Here is a 22,235-nt window from a genome sequence, read left to right on the forward strand (position 1 = left end):
GAATGAACCTTGCGTTGGTTTCATTTCTGTAGTTTTCAGTTTCATGTATTTGTCTCAGTTCATTTCTTCAGTGACGTTCACAGTTCAAACTCTTTCAGAGAAACTCTCATGAATCAATGTCACATTCAGATGTTGACAAAGCAGTTTATTCTGACTTCAGTGAGTTCAGTGTTGATGATTAACCATCAGCCTGAGGGGGGGGGGGCAGCAGTGGGTCTGTACACTGTCCAGAGGAGGTTCGTTCTTTACTCTCATTTTATTCATCTCCTCTTTGATCTCCTCTTTGATCTCCTCTGTTTCTCCTCTGTTTCTCCTCGTCTGTCTCACCTCACACAGGGCAGGTGAGTTGATCTTTTCACAAACAGCTTCTTCACCGGGGCAGAGATGCTCAACATTTGCAGCTTTGCTAAAATAATCAGTTTTTTACAAATCCTAGTGTTGAAGGTGATAATTCAGCACCTTCTGTTCATGTATCTGAGCATGAAGCTCCACTTGAGAGGTCGTCAGGTTCATGTAGTTCTGTGAATCCAGTGTATCACAGCTCAGCCAAAACCAGGTTCTGCAGCAGCAACCTTTAGTCTCTGGGTAAATACAGCAGAAACCTCAGGTGACTCTGACAGACCCGCTGGTACAAACCTTCCATGTAAGAAGCCACGTTAGCACCTGGACGGGTTGTCGTGATATGTTGTGACACACTCTTCAACCATAGAGGAAGAATAATGAAGACGATCCCATTTCCTCTGTTTTAGCATCGACAAGTGGACAAAATGATACTTGTACAACATTCATATCATAAGGATACTTCTAAAAGTGTTTCTAACATTTCTAACATGCTACTATTAAAATGTTAGAATACCATCAGGTGCACGTATGATATCGATTTGTCACTTCTTCATGTCAGTTCAGTAGAAATGTGCTGATGGTTTCCAGTCACTGAAACTCTGAGAGACGCAGCATCTTATTTCAACAGGGTCCTCAGACACATGGAGGAAGAAGAAGGATTTCAATCTGAATCTTGTTTTCACTGAGTCTGAACATGATTTTCATCTGTACACGTGTATGTATATATATATATATATACATATGCACGTGGTTGCCAAAGACAACATCCAAATACATGTATCAGTAGTGAACAAATCATTTATCAAACTAACGATTGAACATTTATTTCATTCAGATTCAGATTCAGATTCAGATTCAGATTCAGATTCAGATTCCTTTATTGATCCCACACACATGCACACACACACTACATGCTGTTGACCCATCCGTGTGAACACAGCAGGACACAACACACACAGTGAACACACACAGTGAACACACACAGTGAACACACACAGTGAACACACAGAGCTGTGGACGTAATGTGTTGATGCTGTTTTTCAGGTTGGTTGTTTGGAAATGAAGCTGCGTGTTCTTCTTCTCTTGTTCTGTCTGTGCTGCCTGGGACTGACAGTAAGAAGAACCTCTAGTAAAACTACTTTTTAAAACTAAAGTTAAACTCTTTCCTCGTCTTTTCTTTGGTTTTTGAGGAACTGACACTCATGTGTTCTTCTGTTTTGAGGACGATCCCAGTCCAGCAGCTCCAGATGTTTCTGGTCCTGTAGATGAAGAGGAGGAGACGGATCAAAGCTGTACTGGAAATCAGGAGTTCAGCCCTGAGCAACACAGGGCTCTAGGTGGCGCTATAGAGCGACTGGGTTTACAGTTTCTGGAAAATCTTCCTCTTGGTCCAGAGCAGCCGAACGTCATCCTGTCACCTCTCAGTCTGGCCTTGGCCCTCGCTCAGCTCACCTTGGGTGAGTTTCCTGTGACTTGAGAATCAGGAGGAATTCACAAGCTGCTTCATCACATCCACACGACACATTGAGACGAATAAGAGCAGCACATGTTGAACACACGTTCCTATTACACAGTCTTTATGTAACTGGACATTTTAGAAGCTCTTTGTTCAATTCGAATTTTCACTCAGGTTCTCGTAACGAGACAGAGAAGCTGCTGCTGAAGAGCCTCAACGCCAACTCTGTACCCTGTTACCATCATATCCTGGGAAGCCTTGTACCTCATCTCAGCAACACATCACTGGATGTGGCATCACGCATGTACCTGAGACCAGGTTTGTGCTGATGAGCGTTGAACTGATGACGGTGCTGAAGAGATTTGGTGTAAAACTCTTTTTATCCTCCTCTTCTCTTTCTCTCCCTCGTTCTGTCTCTCAGGATTTGAGGTGAAGCTGTCGTTTGTGCTGGACTCTCTGGCCAGGTATCAGCTACAGTCACAACAAGCTAAACGCTAAAGGCTAACAGGCTAACAGGCTAACAGGCTAACAGGTCAAACGGGCTGAGAGGTTAATAACTTTACAGCCTCAGTCACCATAAGCAACGACGGCTGATTCCTGAACAGCTGCTGAGGTGGACTGTAGTGACATCTGCTGGTCATTTTGGGAACAGCATGTTCTGAAACAGATCAGCTCATAAAATGGCGGTGGTGAGATGAACTGTATTTTCATGTTAACAGGAATTCACCCTCACAACGAGCAGTGATATGGGATGTTTCTCTTACATTTACAGCAACTGATAGATTATTTATGTGTTGTTGTGAAAAATGAGCATGTATGGTGTTTGTTATGGAAATTAAAAGGTGTGATTTGTTTCGCAGGTACCAATCACAGCCTGTTCCTCTGGTCTCTGTAGACGAGGTCAACCAATGGGTGGAGAACGCCACCAATGGTCACATCCCCGACTTCCTGGAGAGTATTCCACATGACGTGGTGCTCATGCTCATAAATGCTGTTTACTTCAAAGGTGATTCATTCCACAGAAAACCTCCCTGTGGTTGAGGAACAGGATTTGTGCTTTTGTCCAGCTCCAGAGGTTCAGGGCCAGTTACTCAGGACATTATCTCTCTGTTAGTCTCCAGGTGTATTTCAAGCTTTAGTTGATCAGCTGCCTGTAGCTCCTCTGAAGACACATGGTTCTTGTTCATGGGCCGCTATCCGGGTCCCTGATGTGTTTCTAACCACAAACAAAGCTCTTTTCGGAGAATCCCTTAGTGCTGCTGGACCGGAGACATTCGATTTGACCTTCAAATGAAGACGCCGCTGAGCAGCCGGTTGTTATGGAGGTGATAAGCTCCTCCTCCTCTCTGTCTGACAGGTGAATGGCAGACTCGATTTGACCCCCAAGTGACCTCAAAGGGAGTCTTCTATCTGGACGGCCAGAACTCGGTGTCAGTGGACATGATGAAGTCTGCTCAGTATCCTCTCCGCCTCCTCGATGATCCAGAGCTGGAAGCACAAGTAACACCCACATACATGCAGTATCTTAAGTGGAGTCAAGAATTCAAGGCTTTTATAAATCAACTAATGATGTTGTTTGAGTTTTTCTCAGAGATTTCTTACATTACAATTGATTTTATTCTTCTCTGTGCTCTGTTAAATCAGGACGTTCTGGTCTTTCAGTCGTCTGCCCGATGTCCTCACAGGAAAAACGCTTGGAAAAAGTCTTCTTTTCTTTCTTGTGCAGGTTGCCAGTTTTCCCTTCAAGGGAAATACCAGCTTCTTAATCGTCCTGCCTTTGCCAGGGAGGGAAAACGTGTCCTCAGTGCTTCCCAGACTGAATATCTCGGACCTCTATAGACGTCTACCTCAGGAGAAAACAATGCAGGTCAACTTACCCAAGGTGAAGCTGCATTACCACCATGAGCTCCAGGAGGCGCTGACCAAAATGGGTGAGAATTCTATCTCCTCTGAGCCAGAAGAAACAATTTAGTGGTGGTGATGTCTTTCATTAGACTGAAAACAAGACCAGTCACTTGAACCACACACAGCTGATCAAATAAATGACTTTAGCAGTTGATTCTTGATGTTTTCAGTCTGTAACTCAGTTTCTCTCTGTCAGGCCTCGGTTCTCTGTTTTCAGGGCCCAACCTCTCTGGGATTTCCGACCTGCCTCTGAAGGTGACGGGTGTCCTCCATGCCAGCACAGTAGAGCTAAGTGAGGAAGGTGTGGAGGCGTCCGCCACCACGGCGGTGACCTCCGTGCGCTCCGTCTCCATCTTCTCAGTCAACTCCCCCTTCCTCTTCGCCCTCGTTGATGATGCCTCCCTGGTCCCGCTCTTCATGGGCATTGTCACAAACCCCGCCCCCAACAAAGACGCCATGCTCAATGATGATCCCCAGAGCAACAGCACCATGAGCGACCAGCCTGTGACGGACAGTGTCAGGGAAAGAGACATGAACAGCAAACACAGCAACAGGTCGCACAGGAAGTTACAGTCAGCGGAAGGCAGCAGGATGCAGCCAGGCAGCGCCCCCGCTGGTGACAAAGAACAGCTGCAGAGTGTAAATGGACTGGAGGGCATCGGGCAGAAGACGGCACAAGACAACGAAACCTGCTCCAAACCGGTCGACTCTGCACCCAATTTGAAACATTAGTCGTTAATAGTTCGACATTTTGTTGTGTTTCTTGCTGAGGGTTCGATGCTCAGACTGAAATCTCTGTATACGAAGCTACAGGCGGCAACTAGTTAGTAAAACTTAGCATAAAACTAGAAATCTTGTTTGTTAATTCTCATCTAATCTATGCAAGAAAATGTTTAACTCGTTTCCCAAATGGTCCGATGTTTGGTTCAAAGTAAATTCAGATCACCTTGGTCCTGTGTGGTTCAAGATGCATTGTGTTATCAAAGTGGGAAAATACAAATGCAGTGAAATTACTGTGATCAGCAAGTTTTATATGAAGAGAGACAACAATTCAACTTCAGTCCCAAGTAAAGACGTTGACACACGTTAGGAATAACGACTTTAACCTCTGGACTCATTTTGCTCAAAATTAAACTCACTTTAATTAACACTTGTCGGTTTTTTCTCTATATTTGGATTTTTATTTTTTCTTGTCACGGCTCGTATGGATCTGTAGCTCCCCCTGGAGATTTCTACTGGCTTCCCAGAGCCCTTCAACGGTCAGGGGCCCTTTCTGAAGTAGGCGTCCTGATGTCCACATGAAGGGGCCCTTTGTGAGGTGTAGTCTATGGTGGTGTCAGGAGCCCTTAGGAGGGTTCAGGTGTAGGTTCAGGTCCAACAGGGGGTTCCCTGGCCTCCTGGAGTCCCTAAGGATTCATCTGATTTATAATGTGTTTTTAGAGGTTCTTAGTATGTTTTCTGAAGGAGGCCCCAGGCAAGAGGGGCCCTTATCGAACTGAAACTCCAAAATGGTGAATATTTGGGCAGAAATCCAGTGGGGCTTCATTATAAGTGGTTTCTGACTTCATTGCAGTCCCAGGACAGAGTCGATCATAAGGTTCTCATGAGATCTCACTGGTTCTTTAGGTGGTTCCAGGTTCTGTACCTAGGGTTCAGAGGAGGAGTTCCAGGTTCTGGTTCTGGTTCTGAAACCAGAAATGTGTTTGGAGCTTCACCAACAAGATCAGTTAAATTTCAACAAAATGCCTGAAGGAACAAAAAAAGAGGTTTAACAGCAACACGTGGTTAAAGATGTGAGGAGCTCGTGCTGCCGTCACTGAGAGAAGATTCTGGAACTGACTCTGGAAACTTTCATTCATCTGGATCCTGCAGCTTCTCTGCGCGGCCCCGGCGCTCGCCCCCGCTGCGGGCGCAGATCCACAAGCGACGCGTGGACGCGCCTGCAGAGAACCAGTCGGAGCGACGTGGATCCGGATCAGAAGTGAGCTGAGCTGATCTGAGGTGAGTGTCGAGCTTTACAGCTGATTTCATTCTGTGAGTCCTTCAGGCTTCAAGAGAAAGCGAGTCGGTGCAGTTCGTGTTCCTGAGTGGTTCCAGCTGCAGACCTTCTCTAACCGAGCGGCTCTTTAGCTCTGTAACATGAAGAAGAGGAACCTTCTCTGGTGTCACACACGAGTTCCTGCAGGAAAGTGAGGATCTGATCTTCTGCTGGATTCAACTCGTCATTCACATCGAACCGCTCGTTTCTCTCATGATGTTTTATTTCACTGCTCTTTTCAAAACGGGATCAGAACCACGAGCCTCACGTCAGTTTTCATCCAGGAACAGAATTAAAAAATAAACAGATTGTTTCACTTTGAAAAGGTTCAGTTGATCTGTAACTGGATCAACTGAGGGTTCACACTGTGAATCTGACTGAACTGTTCCTGGATCAGATTCAACATTATTCATCTGGAAGTAACAGTTTTTACATCTGTGTGTGCGTGTGTGCGTGCGCGCGCGCGAGTGTGAGTGAGTGTGAGTGTGTGTCTGAGTGCGTGTGTGTGCGTGCGTGTCTGAGTGTGTCTGTGTGCATGTGTCTGAGTGTGTGTGTAGTTGATGTGTGTGTGTGTGCGTGTGTCTGAGTGTGTGTGTGTGTGCGTGTGGCGCGCGCGAGTGTGAGTGTGTGTCTGAGTGTGTGAGTGGAGTGTCTGTGCGTGTGTGTCTGAGTGTGTGTGTGTGTGTGCGTGTGTAGTTGATGTGTGTCTGTGTGCGTGTGTGTGCGTGTGTCTGAGTGTGTGTGTGTGTGCGTGTAGTTGATGTGTGTCTGTGTGCGTGTGCGTGCCTGAGTGTGTGTGTGTGTGTGTGTGTGTGTGTGTAGTTGATGTGTGTGTGTGTAGTTGATGTGTGTGTGTGTGTAGTGTGTGTGTGAGTGTCTGTGTGTGTGTGTCTGAGTGTGTGTGTAGTGTGTGTGTGAGTGTGTGTGTGTGTGTTGTGTGTGTGTGTGTGCTCTGAGGTTCAGATGACAGACTTGGGTTTCTGTAACCATGACAACCAGCTCCAGATGTTGCAGAAGAACAAAGGAACTTTGTGTGTTTGACCTTTTGTTTCAAACTTGTTTGTGTAAGAATGAAAAGCTTCAACTTGAGAAGCACTTTTCCTGCTCAGCTCTTTTTCTGATTTTAAAGAAGGTTTTTGGATGATGGCTCATTAGAGGTTGGAGGTTTGGATCCTGTGGGTTTTTACTGTAATTAAACAAAACACTGAGGAAAACATTGGTCGTCTTTGTCTCTGAAACTGTTCTCTCAGTATTTCCACATATTCTCCTCCAGGTTTTCTCTTTACGTGAGATTGTGTTTAAAATGTTCCACGTGAACATGAAGTGTTCGGAGGAGAAAGACCTGAGCGAGAGGCTCGGTGATGAAGGCGTGGCCTCGTCTTCACCCTCCTGTGTGTGTGTGTTGCAGGATGAAGAGAACAAGCTTCCTGCTGATGTGTGGAGTCGTGCTGAGCTTCAGTCGGGCTCAGGTATCACATCACACACCACGAACGTGAGGTTGAACCAGAGCATCAGTGTCAGCGTCTGTTTCTGATTCCTCACACAGGAAGTGACTGTGCATCACACAGTATATTTCAGTAAATACAGTAAAAGTAACTGAACTCTTGTCTGTCCTGTCTCCAGTCGGAGGGCGAGGAGACGACTGTGGAGGAGGAACATGTCGAGCTCTTCACCACACCAATAACTAAGTTGGGTGCCGCCACCTCCGACTTCGGCTACAACCTGTTCCGAGCTCTGGCGAGTCGCGATGCCACGACCAACGTCTTCCTGGCCCCCATCAGTGTGTCTGCAGCGCTGACCCAACTGTCCATGGGTGAAGACAAAGTCAACACAAACTAAAACATCATCAGACATTCAGTTCTGTACTTATGACAGGAAAATTACACACAGACACAAAGTTACTGATGTTTTAACGATTTCTGCAAAATGTTCCGTCTGACGGAGAGAACGGTTCAGATTCCTGCTCCGTCAGCAGCCGAGCTCAGATTCTTCTACATCACAAAACCTTTCTAAACTTCTTTCCATGGAGCTTTTTCTAAAAATGTTGGAGAAGGAGGAAGGTTTGTTGCTGCATGATGGAAAAACCTCAAACCCACGATCCAACAACAGTTTCATGAAGAAGAAGTCCTCTCATTATTTGGTTGTAGAATCATTGTCTCCAATGGTTCAGGTAGAAAACATTTAGATATTGTTAATCAACCTCTGACTGACAAACTGCTCGAAGTGACAAAGTGGAGAATTCATGTTTTATTGTATCAAAGCCTATGAGATAAAAAATAAAACAAGATCACTATGTTTATGAAAATGGTTCAAATTAAAGTGAGAAAATCATTTTTATCTTAACATAAACAAAACCTCAGTAAATGGTCTGGTGCAGTGATAATGTTGCTGAGGCCGTCGGTCTAAGGTATGAAGACGCTCACAGGTTGGACCTCTTGTGTTCTCATGAGAACCTGACGTGTCTCCTGCAGGAGGCTCTGAGCCGGCGGAGCGGCAGCTGTTCCGGGCTCTGAGGTATCACACCCTGCAGGACCCTCAGCTCCACAACACCCTGAGGGACCTGCTGGCCTCCCTGCGCTCGCCTGGGAAAGGCCTGAGCATCGCTGCCCGTCTCTACCTGGCTCGACGTGAGTTCACCTGGAACCTTCTTCTTCTCCGTTTGGTTTATTGGTGGGTGGCAACCAGTGTCAAGGTGCACTGCCCCCGGAGGCGCTGTAATACCAGGTCTTTTTGTTGTGTTGCTGTGTTTAGGACTTCGTCTGAAGCCGGAGTTCTTGGCGCTCGTGGAGCAGCAGTATGGCGTTCGTCCAAAGGGAGTGCCGGTCGGAGCCAAAGAAGTGAAAGAAATCAACGAATGGGTGTCTCAGGAGACCGGCGGGAAGGTGCAGCGCTTCCTGGCCAAATCCCCCTCCCGGAACCCCTCCGTGAACACTGTGAGCGCCGCCTACTTCAGAGGTGCGTCAGGGAGGTTTTCAAACTGGACATCTTTACATCCACAGTTTGACGCTGGTCAGATGAGGCGTGAGAATGACGACACGGTTTTCTGTTGACAGGGAGGTGGGTCACTCGCTTCAGTAACAGTGGAGTCATGGACGACTTCCAGGTGGACGGCGCGGCACCTGTTCGCATTCCCATGATGCAGCAGGACAACTACCCCGTGAAGATGGGAGCCGACTCAGACCTGAGCTGCACGGTGAGTGTTTTCTGCTCTGAAACATTTCATCTCTGAGATCTGTCCCGAACAATGTTTATTCTGCTCGTCCACCAGATCGCTCAGATCCAGATGCAGAACGACGTCAGCATGTTCATCTTCCTGCCGGACGAGGTGATGTCCAACATGACGCTGCTGGAGGAGAGCCTGACCGCTGAGTTCGTTCAGGACCTTTCCATGACGCTGCTCCCAGCCCAGGTGTCCCTCACACTGCCCACCCTGAGGCTCAGCTACTCCACCGACCTGCTGCCACTGCTCAGCGACCTGGGTGAGTCCAGAACCAGAACCAGTCTGACTAGATTCATAAATATGGAAATTGTTTGAATACCAAACAAGTTATGAGGTTCAGTTTTGTCAGGAGCCACTTACATATTTATATTTTCTTTGTGTTTCTACTCCACAACAAAATAGTTCATATCGCAAGTTCCATTTTTTCGGTTGAAGATCTGACGGTTTGTAAAAGGTTTATTCTAAAGACCTTTACTTCTTCTTCTTTGTTTTTTTATTTTTTTGATTCATTTTTGCGTCTGTCACATGTTAGACACTTAATCACCCCCCCACTCGCTCACAGTGTGTCTCCTGGTGTCCTCACATCAGACTCGGAGAAAACTCTTCAGAAACTCTGCTGTCACTCGGACTTTTGTGTTCACACGTTCGTAGAAACTCCAGAGGACGGTTTATACAGACGCTCTGATTCATGACACGTCAGGATCTTTCATTTGTGTCCGTCCCCCCTGTAGGTCTCACTGATTGGTTGGACAACCCGCAGCTGGAGAAGATCTCAGATCAGGCCACCAAGCTCACCAGCGTCAATCACAAGGTCGTCATGGAGACAGCACCTGAAGGCAACCAGTACCCGGGCGCCACCTCGACATCCCACCACCTGTCGTACCGGGTGGACCGCCCCTTCCTCTACCTGATCCGGGACGACGTGTCGGGGGCGCTGCTCTTCATCGGCAGAGTGGTCAACCCCAAAGACCTGAGGATATAAGACACATTCCCATAATGCATTGCCCAGCCATTTACCCTTCACCTCAACTCAACCCTCACCTCAACCTTCACCTAACCCTCAACCCTCAACCTTCACCTCAACCTTCACCTTAACCCTTAACCCTCAACCTCAACCTTCACCTTAACCCTTAACCCTTAACCCTCAACCCTCAACCCTCAACCTTCACCTTAACCCAACCCTCAACCCTCAACCTTCACCTCAACCTTCACCTTAACCCTTAACCCTTAACCCTCAACCCTCAACCCTCAACCTTCACCTCAACCTTCACCTTAACCCTTAACCCTTAACCCTCAACCTTCACCTTAACCTAACCCTCAACCTTCACCTTAACCCTCAACCCTCAACCTTCACCTTAACCCTCAACCCTCACCTCAACCTTAACCTTAACCTAACCCTCAACCTTCACCCTTAACCCTCAACCCTCAACCCTCAACCTTCACCTCAACCTCAACCCTCAACCTCACCTCAACCTTAACCTTAACCTAACCCTCAACCTTCAACCTAGAACCAAGTCTGAAGGTTCAAATAACACAAACAATAAGACGCCATAATTTCCTCTAAACTCAAACTCTCTTCATGGTCCTCTTCTCAGTTCCTAGGACGGATTTCAGGTGTTTGCTCTGTTTGTGGCGGCAGACGTCTGTGAGGACATTTGATTTGATTTCTTTTACTTTTCATGTTGAAACAAACACGTTGGCGTGATCATGTTAATCTGACAAGATACTGATGATACGAAGAAAGACGTTAGAAATATTGTCATTTGTTTTAAAAGAAATAAACACGACGATGAAACCACACGTGTCTCTTGTTATGTGAAAATAAAAAAGGATGTGAGTTCACACCAACAGGAACATGTGGGAACATCCAGGCGAGGGGCGGAGCCTGTAGAGCAGCAGGGGCGGAGCCTGTAGAGCAGCAGGAGGCCGGACATGACGTATAAACTCTGCTGTGGAAAGATCAGTGTTGTTGTTTACAGCTCATCCACACCGGCGTCGGCCCTCATCACCAGAAGATCTGGAACCTCCTCGTGTTTCCAAGTGGACGTCTTCGTCTTCTCGTTACGGCTCCTTTCTTCATCCTGAGATGTTTGTGTTCTTCCAGCTTCACGTCCGTCACGTGTTAGAAACCTCATCAACACGTCCACTCGCTCACTGGGAAGCTTCCACACATTGTCCTGCTGTCTCCTCACATGGACTCACTCTGACATGTTACACACATTTTACTAGGAGGCTGCAGGAGAAGACCCAGAACATGTCCAGAGACACTGACTCAGACATTTGTTCTCACAGACAGAACCTGCAGAACATGTGAGGAACATGTGAGGAACATGTCAGAGCTTCATGTCAAAAAAAAAAAAAAATGAAATAAAGACATCTGTAGCTGCAGAGTTGGGGGGGACAGAGTTTTCCAAATAATTAAATAACTAACCCTCATCCAATAAGTCAACAGAAAATCAGAACAGATCCATGTTATAACCAGGAGGGGGAGCTGTACTCTCAATCAGCAGCTCCAGTCCTGAACTAAAACTCTTCAATGTTTGTTTTAATAAAATCCAGTTATAAATGTTAACATAAATATAGACATTACTATTAATGTAAATATAAACATGATTATAAATATAAACATGATTATAAATATAAATGTTAACATAAATATAGACATTACTATTAATGTAAATATAAACATGAATATAAATATAAACATGATTATAAATATAAACATGAATCATAAACAGGCACAGACTGATTCAGAAGTTTTTCTGTGAGAAAGTTTCTCTGCAGCTGAGGACTTCTCCACATGCTCCTCCCACATTCCACCAAACACTTTCTGCAGATGTGGAATTTACCACATAAACATCTGTTTTCACTTTGTTCCTCTGCTCCGAGTACAAACTCATTCAACTACGTTCATACAAAAAACATAACACACTTTGTTGAATGTAGTTTAAGATCTAAAGTATAATTGTGTAGAACTAATAAAAATAAAATCACAAAACTGACTGAAAGTAAAAGTTAAATCAGCTGCAACATTAAAATGTCTCAGATAAAACAGATGAAGGCAAACAAAAAACAAAATGAGACATTTACAAAGTGATGTTAAAAATAATTTTCATAATTTTATATCTGTTGATCAACACAGCTCAGTGTCCACAAGAGGGCGACAAACACTGAGGAAACTCCGTCAGATGATAACCTCTTTATATAAAGTCAATAACACGAACCTTTAAATCCGTAAAAACACATGTGTTTCATGTTGTTGCTGTGTTACACTTTATTCATCTGCTCGTCGTGTTTCTGACGACATGAAAAACATCTGGACTTGATGCTTCAGCATTTTATGATGACGATTCTGGAGAAGACGGAATCTTTTAAATCTCGTCTGAAGCCGTCACATGTTTCCTATAATCTAGATGTATTCATTAGATGAACCAGTTGTCTGTGGGTGAGTCTGTATTTTGTCACCAGATGACTGATGACTGATTTTCACGTTAAAACTTGTGTTTGCTCTGGATCTTCAGTGTCTGGAGCTGAAGCTGCGTCAGAAGAACCAGAGACGAGAACCAGGCGACAGGAAACCGTGGGTCAGAGGTGAGGATCTGTTCAGCAGCTCTGACTCTGCTCGTCATGTCTGAGCCTGCAGATGTTCGTTGATCATCACAGGAATGTTTCCAACAGACAAACAACCCGAACAAGTTTCATCAACTTCCACTGAGACTGGTTCTAAGATTGAAGAGTTTTAATCATCATCATTACATTTATATAAAAACCAGAAGCTTCTCTGTGATTGGACCAAAGTCCAGTGACAGTGAAGCCGACACAGAGATGGGCATTAAAGTCAGCGTTTGTATCTGAGATATTTCAGCTTCATTTCTGGGGAAAGTGGAGACGAGTCTGTGATTTACCATGTTAGCATGCTAACACGTGCTAATGATACTAAGTACAAAGTACAGCTGGGGCAGATGGAAATGTCCTTAGTTCTGAAACACATTTAATGACGTTTCATCCTTTAGTTGTCAACCTCATGGTGGCGCTAGATGAAAAGTCAAGAGAACAACAGAGTTAATGGTGGACGCTGTCGTCACTGGAGCCTCAGCTGTTGACTTCAATAAAATAAATTGAATGACATCATCGAGTGGCTTCAGATTTCACATTTGTTGAAGTAATGATTTTGGACTTTTGCATTATATAAAAAATAGTATATTAACATGTAAAATCATCATATATGTGAGAATATATCAGTTTATGAACGAACACAGCAGTGATCAGACACTGGAAGATACAAAAATAAAACTCTTCGTCTCCTGACGTCAGCTGCTCCTTCACAGACAACTCAGCAGAAACACTGCAGCAGCAGCAGCAGCTACGTCCACGTTCATCTCTGACCATCTCCACTCTTCTTCTTCTTCTTCTCCTCCCTCCGGCTCTCTGGTCAGACGTCCTCTGGTTTCCTTTCCTCAGGTCTTCATACCTTTTTCTTCTGTCCCTCTAGATGACGGAGCAGGTGTTTTCTGCTCCGTCACCAGCTCGTACTCTCCCTTCCTGTCCTCCTCTGGTTCCTGACGTCTGGTCGTCCGCCGCAGGACCACGATGGTCAACAGGAAGCAGAGCAGTCCGCCGCACACGAATACAACCTGCAAACCCAGAAACCTGCAAACACACACACACACAGAGGGTCAGGAGTCTGAAGACGTCTGGAAATCCAGCGACAGGACAAACGGTTAAAGGACACGTGATGTTTTCTCATTGGCTCATAATGGATTTTAGTTAAAGTCTGTGGAACAGGAAGCTCCGCCTCTTCTGCTCCTGAAGCTCCAGAAACCCCTCGACAGTCTGGACCACACGTCTGCTGCAGACCCTTCACACTGTTAGGGGGCGTCAAACTAGTTACACCAGTAAAGTGAGAGGAACTGGAGGCTGTTGACCAATCACAACAGAGTCGACCAGCTGACCACTCAGAGCAGACTTCATCAGGAGGGGGGGTCTTAAAGAGACAGGAGCTAAAACCAAGTGTTAGAGACAGAGGCTGAAGAGAGGAGCTGCAGCGATGGACAGTCTGAGGACAGTGATTCTGAACATTAGAGCATGAAAACATTTTACACTCACAACACTTTAAATTATTAAGTCTCCTTTAATTCAGTCGGATTTCTAATTCAACTTGTAGCAGAAAACTTCAGATGCTGTGTTGAAGATGAAGATTTGAAGTTGAAACTAGTGACTTTGATAACTTTGAGATTTTCTCGTTTGTCTTCTCCTCAGACGGATTCTATTTCACCGCTGCAGAAGACGATGTGATTCGCTAACAATCAAAGGTCAAAGGACAGAAAAGCTTAAATGTGTTAATGAACCAATCAAACGTCATCTCTAAATATCTGATATTATCACGCTTCAGTGTGTGTGTGCTCTTGTACTGCTATCTTTGTGAGGACAACCTACAGAGTGAGGACCTTTGGGCCGGTCCTCACTTTGTCCTGTCTGTGTGTGTGTGTGTGTGTGTGTGTGTGTGTGTGTGTGTGTGTGTGTGTGTGTGTGTGTGTGTGTGTGTGTGTGTGTGTGTGTGTGTGTGTGTGTGTGTGTCTGTGTGTGTGTGTGTGTGTGTCTGTGTGTGTGTGTGTGTGTGTGTGTGTGTGTGTGTGTGTGTGTGTGTGTGTGTGTGTGTGTGTGTGGAGCTCACCTCTGTCTGAATCGGTCCAGGTTGTAGTACAGACAGGACGTCTGCTTGTCGCACTTCCTGCCCCACAGGAGGCAGGTGGTGTCGATGACGCTGCCGTACAACACGGGGCCGGGCATGAACGCTGCAGTCACATGACGCCGACAGGGAAACAAACCAGTGCATTTAAAAAGGTTTGTGTTAGAAACTCTCTGCAGCTCATGAAGTCGAACAGATTAATGATCCAGTTCAACCTGCGTTGCGTTTCTTTCTTATTTTTGATTTCAAAATAAAATCAATGTGTGAATAACAAACCGACTTTTGCAATCAGATAATTAACAAATCACAAACAGCAGCTCTTCACACGGCGATCTGCAGTTTTCTGCTCCACCGTGTCGACCAATGAGAGGATGTTTGAACGTGATGGAGGATTTTTAAAACGTTTTTTTCAGAGTTGACTTTGTTTTACATTCAACAGATTCAAACCTCCGGAATCGAACCGTTTCCTCTGAAACATCGTGTGTTTTATTCTGAGGCTTTAACAAACAGACTGAGACTGAATCGTCACATTTAAAGTGTTAAAGTTCAACACAACATGTTATTGTTCACGGTTCATGGTGCTGAGGGAAATGTGTCTGAATAGAATTTTATTTATTTATACATCTTAGACAGTTTCACAGACTTGTGCTTTTATTCTTTTTCATTTAATTATTCACTTCTTTCATTTCTCAGACTTGTTTTCACTTTAATAATTAATGTTTTATCTCTGTTTTTGATATTTTATTCTTTTATCCTTCTCTGTGTTTCGGCCTCTGGTAGTTTCCTCATTTCACTTCCTGTTGATATTGTTTTGTTGTGTGTGTGGACTTTGTGTTACATCCAACGAAAAGACTCACCGAGCACTCTGAACAACATGTACTGAACTCCCACAGCAAAGGACTTGTCCTCTGTCGGCACCGTCCTGCAGCAGAGACACAAACACCAGGTTCACAGAAGATGATGAAGATGATGAAGATGATGAAGTTTCACAGCAGCAGAGACACATCACGTTGGTTCAGCTTCTTTAAAAACTTCTGTTCTCACTTCATCTTTCACAACTTTTCACTTTAGACACAAAAAGGAAATAAACTCATCGAGAGGGAGATCGTTTATTGAACTGTTGGAACCAATAAAACGTATTAAATAAAAAAGCTGAAATTATGTCGGGAAAAACAGAATATTCATTTAGCTTTAGTTTGTCTTTGTTGTTTTTATTTTATTTTCTCTACTTTTTCCTCCAGTGGGTCAAACTTTAAAACGTCACCTTTTTTATTGGTTTTAACTTGAAACAAAAACTTCTTAAATCTCCGAGCTGAAAACACACGAGTCTGACAAATTGTTTTAAAGGCTCCCCCTGCAGTTGATTATCAGATGGAGAACAGGTGAAGCTCAGCTGAGCAGCAACGTGAGTTTCTGATTGAATTTTGTTTTTAACAATAAATCTCAACATGGGACGAGTGAAATGAAACAATCTGAGGTGAGTAAATTAAAAAGTTTCCTCCTCAAAACTATATGTTTGTGTATTTCAGACTTTTTCTGATCTTTAATTTGTTTGATATTAAAAATTTTTTCGTCTTCATGCATTAAAAGTTTTTGAAATGAGATGAAATCTGTTGTGACGTAGGAAACTGATAATTCAACAAACAGTTTCAGGAGCTGATCTGAACTTTGAAATGAAATATGACTTAAATACGTTTTGACTTTGTACCTGAGAATCATAATGTATGAGGGCGTCTGAGAAAAAGAGGCGATGAAACTGGTGATTCCCAGAAGAACCATGAAGGGGCGGAGCAGGTGGGCACATCCGCTGCCGCAGGTTCCAGGAGCCGCGTGTCCGAGACCGGGGACACATCGACACTCAGTGTAGTTCTGTGAAACCAGGACACGACACAGAGTCAGACCTCGACAGGAAAACAGAAGAATCCCATTGGCTCTTAGTCGAGGGATCCAAGTGACGCTAACGTCTTGTTGCTCTAAAACCATTCATCCTCCCCGAGTCACTGTGAGTCGAGTGAGGATTTCACAGTAAAATGATTAAAAAACACTGACTGTGACTTTGTGGTTGGCCGTCTCCACCACGTTGCAGCCGGCGTGACACGGTGACCTGAACTCGACCCCGTCTGAACCACAGACCGGGTTAAAGACGTCCTGAGGACAACCACAGCTGGAACTGCAGGACAGTGCATCAGGGCTGAAAACACACACACACACACACACACACACACACACACACACACACACACACACACACACACACACACACACACACACACACACACACACACACACACATACACAATCCAAACTTTGACTTTTTGAATAACCTGCAGCTGTGGAACATTCCAAAGTAGAAGATATGTTTGTTGTAACTTTATTCTCGATTAAAATCAGTTCCCGTCCAGTGATGACATCACTCCCTCGCCTCCCCCGACAGAAGAGAAACTTCCCTTTTTGCAATAAAAATCATTCATGAAGAAATGAATCCCCTGCTGTGAGTAGGGAGGCGGGGTTTATCACAGGGTCAACATACAACAAACCAGACGACGCCAGAGGAAACCGACGCTAACACTCGGAGAACATGCAAACTCCACAGAAAGACCTGGTTTCTGTTCCCATCAGGGTTTGATTTAGTGTCAGCTGAAGAACAGACTGATGTTTGTGACGTACTCTGGAGGAAAGACACCGGCGACCCTCTGGGTGGAGCAGCCAATGAGCAGCAGCGGCACGGAGGAGAACACGCAGAGCAGGATGGCGATGGTGCACAACTTGCTGGCTCCACTGACGGAAAGATTCAACCTCCGCATCAGGACTCCGCCCAGGATGGCGCCCAGCACTGCCATCGGGATCCCGACTCCTCCTGAACCAAAGACCCAAAAGAAGAAACGTGTCAGTCGCATTTTAAACTCTTTCTCTGCTGTCACACAAACAAAAGATTCATCCTCACAACCACTTTTCCACTGAGGCAGTTCGAGGGTCGGTCAGAGCCAGTGTCTGATCTCAGTGTTTCGACAGACAGAAAAATCTGCTTCCAGGGTCTCGAAGTAAGAAACTCTTAGGGGGGATAACCGTGACCAACAAGTCCAACAAGACCAAACTAAACTTTGTGATCGCCTTTAAAAAACCAGAACTTGTGTCGCGTGTCGTCTGCAAAGAAGATTGAATATTTTGAACTTTGGTCCATTGAGGAGATAAACTGGAGACGTGTCGACGTTTACAGTGACGTGATGATGTGGTGTGAACCAACTCCGAACCGGCACCTTGGTCAAGCAGGGGAACCAGACCCATGGGGACGCTCACCTATCATCATGGTGGAGAAGGGGATGGTCTGACTGAACTGTCTCTCGATGAACTTGGCCATGAAGGTGGCGAGGCCGGCGAGCAGCGCTGCCAGGTTGACCTGCGCCAGAACCACCAGCAGGAAGATGGGACTCTGCAGCGTCCGCAGAGCGATCCGAGGAAAACCTGGAGGATAAAGAGTCCTTTCACTCAAGTTACCACGACTGCAATGTACAAGTAGAACATGGATTTGAACCAGTTAGTCTGGATGAGCACAAATCTTAAAAGCGACAATAAGTCCTTTTCTGCAACTACACGCCGTTTCAAACAAAACACTGTTAGTTGTCTTGCAGTGAGGGATGATGGGAGATGTAGTCAGCTTCTGGTTAGGATTGACATGTAAGTGACATGTAAGTGACATGTAAGTGACAAGTGACATGTAAGTGACATGTAAGTGACAAGTGACATGTAAGTGACATGTAAGTGACATGTAAGTGACAAGTGACATGTAAGTGACATGTAAGTGACATGTAAGTGACATGTAAGTGACATGTAAGTGACAAGTGACATGTAAGTGACATGTAAGTGACATGTAAGTGACATTAGTGACATGTAAGTGACACGTAAGTGACATGTAAGTGACATGTAAGTGACAAGTGACATAAGTGACATGTAAGTGACATATAAGTGACATATAAGTGACATGTAAGTGACATGTAAGTGACATGTAAGTGACATGTAAGTGACATATAAGTGACATGTAAGTGACATGTAAGTGACATATACGTGACATGTAAGTGACATGTAAGTGACATATAAGTGACATATAAGTGACATATAAGTGACATATACGTGACATATAAGTGACATGTAAGTGACATGTAAGTGACAAGTGACATATAAGTGACATATAAGTGACACGTAAGTGACATATAAGTGACATGTAAGTGACATGTAAGTGACATGTAAGTGACATGTAAGTGACACGTAAGTGACACGTAAGTGACATGTAAGTGACACGTAAGTGACACGTAAGTGACATATAAGTGACATGTAAGTGACATGTGACATATATATGACATGTAAGTGACATGTAAGTGACATGTAAGTGACATATAAGTGACATCTAAGTGACATGTAAGTGACATATAAGTGACATGTAAGTGACATGTAAGTGACATGTAAGTGACAAAGTGACATGTAAGTGACATGTAAGTGACATGTAAGTGACATGTAAGTGACATGTAAGTGACATGTAAGTGACATATAAGTGACATGTAAGTGACATGTAAGTGACATATAAGTGACATGTAAGTGACATGTAAGTGACATGTAAGTGACACGTAAGTGACATGTAAGTGACACATAAGTGACATATAAGTGACATGTAAGTGACATGTAAGTGACATGTAAGTGACAAGTGACATGTAAGTGACATGTAAGTGACATGTAAGTGACATGTAAGTGACATGTAAGTGACATGTAAGTGACATGTAAGTGACAAGTGACATAAGTGACATGTAAGTGACATGTAAGTGACATGTAAGTGACATGTAAGTGACATGTAAGTGACATGTAAGTGACATGTAAGTGACATGTAAGTGACAAGTGACATATAAGTGACATGTAAGTGACATGTAAGTGACATGTAAGTGACAAGTGACATATAAGTGACATGTAAGTGACATGTAAGTGACATGTAAGTGACATGTAAGTGACATGTAAGTGACAAGTGACATATAAGTGACATGTAAGTGACATGTAAGTGACATGTAAGTGACATGTAAGTGACATGTAAGTGACATATACGTGACATGTAAGTGACATGTAAGTGACATATACGTGACATATAAGTGACATGTAAGTGACATATACGTGACATGTAAGTGACATGTAAGTGACATACGTGACATATAAGTGACATGTAAGTGACACGTAAGTGACATATACGTGACATATAAGTGACATGTAAGTGACATATACGTGACATATAAGTGACATGTAAGTGACATATACGTGACATGTAAGTGACATGTAAGTGACATATACGTGACATATAAGTGACATGTAAGACATATACGTGACATATAAGTGACATGTAAGTGACATGTAAGTGACAAGTGACATATAAGTGACATGTAAGTGACACGTAAGTGACATATAAGTGACATGTAAGTACATGTAAGTGACATATATGTGACATGTAAGTGACATGTAAGTGACATATAAGTGACATATAAGTGACATATAAGTGACATATACGTGACATATAAGTGACATGTAAGTGACATGTAAGTGACAAGTGACATATAAGTGACATGTAAGTGACATGTAAGTGACATGTAAGTGACATGTAAGTGACATGTAAGTGACATGTAAGTGACACGTAAGTGACACGTAAGTGACACGTAAGTGACACGTAAGTGACACGTAAGTGACATGTAAGTGACATGTAAGTGACATATAAGTGACATGTAAGTGACATGTAAGTGACATGTAAGTGACATATAAGTGACATGTAAGTGACATGTAAGTGACATATAAGTGACATGTAAGTGACATGTAAGTGACATGTAAGTGACATGTAAGTGACATGTAAGTGACATATAAGTGACATATAAGTGACATGTAAGTGACATATAAGTGACATGTAAGTGACATGTAAGTGACACGTAAGTGACACATAAGTGACACTTAAGTGACATATAAGTGACATGTAAGTGACATGTAAGTGACATGTAAGTGACATGTAAGTGACATGTAAGTGACATGTAAGTGACATGTAAGTGACATATAAGTGACATGTAAGTGACATGTAAGTGACATGTAAGTGACACGTAAGTGACATATAAGTGACATGTAAGTTCTACTAAAGCGCTACTTTTAAACATTTTTACATTTTTACATCCAGTACACCAGTACTAGTGTTTTGAAAAGGATGCGGCAGCCACTGGTAACCAGTGAAGGGAGCGGAGGAGCAGAGTAGTGTGAGTGAATTCAGGTTAAAGACCAGTGGAGCTGCTGCTTTCTGGATGAGCTGCAGAGGGCACCAGCAGGTAGACCTGCCAGGAGGGGGGGGCAGTAGTCTAGGCGTGATATGACGCCACCAACAGGTGACCAAATGAAACGCAGCTTAACCTTGATTAAAACTACAGATTTCTTTAGGTTTGAAAATATCAAGAACTCAGCTACAGATAAATACACAGATCTGATGATTTTAGATGATTTAACGTGTAAATATCTTAAAAAAGCTGCTGATAAAAGTCTGACCCTCGTTCAGGGTCGATGACCTTTAGTGGTTTGTTCATCAGACAGAAAAACAGAAGAGGAAAAGAAGACTCTTACTTTTGAGGAACTGAACGAGGGAGAGATGCTGCAGCGGGTTTGTCTGCTGCTGTTCGTCCGGTTTGGACTCTGCATCGTCTGCTCCGTCCTGAACAAAGGAAACAAAGCATCACAGATGCCGGATTTGAAACCTCTGAGTCTGCAGCTGCTATCAGGAAGTCTGCCTGAAGGTGATAAATGTGTCCTCTGAATAACATGTGAGGTCCAGACACTGCAGAGGAACTTCTCTTCATGTTGGTGCTGAGGTCAAACACTGAACTGACGTCAGATGTGGTCTGAGCAGAGAAGAGAGAGACCAGCTTTCCTCTGGTTTTAACCTCGGACGGTTCAGACGTTCATCACCTTACAGACAAAGCTGAGTGTGGAGGATCTACAGGAAATAAGCAGCAGGTCATTTTCTGTAGCTTTTGGGTTCATATGTTGAGCGTGTTATCAAACAGCTGCTTGTTTCCATAGCGACATGATGTTTGTGTCTCAGGATCAGTCTCTGGCCAGTGTTTCCCCTGTTTTAGCTGCATGCTTGGTCTCAGCAGCAGCTCGGAGTCTGAAGCTGCGTCAGAGCCTTGTGCTGCTGTGAAATAAAAGAAGACACGACGCAAAAAGAAAAGGAAAAAAAACAGACTAGCATAAAATGAAATGAAATAAAAATGCTTTGATGTGGACAACGTGAGGACACTCAGGAGAATATGAGTCTTCAGCCTCGTCTTAAATATGTCAACATCTCATCAGGAAATCGGACACAACAATAAATGATTCCCAGAAATGAGAGAGTGAAGCTCGAGTGTAAAAGTGAAAGAGCTGCAGCTCAGACGGGTGGGGGGGGGGGGGTGGGGGTGATGTTGAGCAATCGTTGGCTTATTTTTCTTCTGCTGATAAACGTGTTGGAGCTGAACTTTCTCTTTCTTTGACAAACAAACTGAACATGTTTGAACTCGTTGATACTTCAGATGACGAACATGTTTGT

The 22,235-nt window shown here is 44.1% G+C and overlaps 3 protein-coding genes across 6 annotated transcripts in view; 2 read left to right on the forward strand and 1 right to left on the reverse strand.

The window, feature by feature from the left end:
• The first annotated feature begins 247 nt into the window (after window positions 1-247).
• Window positions 248-4,851, forward strand: serpinf2a (serpin peptidase inhibitor, clade F (alpha-2 antiplasmin, pigment epithelium derived factor), member 2a). Its single transcript, XM_047343521.1, has 9 exons — window positions 248-341; window positions 1,387-1,455; window positions 1,565-1,799; window positions 1,973-2,116; window positions 2,220-2,262; window positions 2,659-2,804; window positions 3,156-3,298; window positions 3,525-3,729; window positions 3,900-4,851. The coding sequence occupies exons 2-9, from the start codon at window positions 1,402-1,404 to the stop codon at window positions 4,433-4,435; spliced, it is 1,506 nt and encodes a 501-aa protein (XP_047199477.1). The 5' UTR covers window positions 248-341; window positions 1,387-1,401; the 3' UTR covers window positions 4,436-4,851.
• Window positions 4,852-5,580: 729 nt separating this feature from the next.
• On the forward strand, window positions 5,581-10,072 carry serpinf1 (serpin peptidase inhibitor, clade F (alpha-2 antiplasmin, pigment epithelium derived factor), member 1). The gene is made up of 8 exons (XM_047343661.1): window positions 5,581-5,704; window positions 7,150-7,210; window positions 7,365-7,554; window positions 8,213-8,368; window positions 8,493-8,696; window positions 8,795-8,934; window positions 9,010-9,220; window positions 9,693-10,072. Exons 2-8 carry the CDS (start codon window positions 7,151-7,153, stop codon window positions 9,941-9,943), a joined length of 1,212 nt encoding a protein of 403 aa, XP_047199617.1. The 5' UTR covers window positions 5,581-5,704; window position 7,150; the 3' UTR covers window positions 9,944-10,072.
• A 2,613-nt stretch (window positions 10,073-12,685) lies between these two features.
• The window catches only part of slco2b1 (solute carrier organic anion transporter family, member 2B1), a 17,557-nt gene continuing 8,007 nt past the window's right edge, over window positions 12,686-22,235 (reverse strand). For all 4 annotated transcript variants that reach the window (XM_047343558.1, XM_047343560.1, XM_047343557.1 and 1 more), the window contains 8 exons: window positions 21,272-21,359; window positions 17,948-18,112; window positions 17,318-17,507; window positions 16,700-16,841; window positions 16,359-16,519; window positions 15,508-15,572; window positions 14,636-14,756; window positions 12,686-13,611 (listed from right to left, as the gene is read on the reverse strand). In XM_047343558.1, coding sequence (XP_047199514.1) covers window positions 13,419-13,611; window positions 14,636-14,756; window positions 15,508-15,572; window positions 16,359-16,519; window positions 16,700-16,841; window positions 17,318-17,507; window positions 17,948-18,112; window positions 21,272-21,359 — 1,125 coding nt within the window. In that variant the 3' untranslated portion in view covers window positions 12,686-13,418. The remainder of the gene's footprint in view (window positions 13,612-14,635; window positions 14,757-15,507; window positions 15,573-16,358; window positions 16,520-16,699; window positions 16,842-17,317; window positions 17,508-17,947; window positions 18,113-21,271; window positions 21,360-22,235) is intronic.

Source organism: Hippoglossus stenolepis, chromosome 15 (assembly GCF_022539355.2).
Source record: "Hippoglossus stenolepis isolate QCI-W04-F060 chromosome 15, HSTE1.2, whole genome shotgun sequence".
Lineage (NCBI taxonomy): Eukaryota > Metazoa > Chordata > Actinopteri > Pleuronectiformes > Pleuronectidae > Hippoglossus > Hippoglossus stenolepis.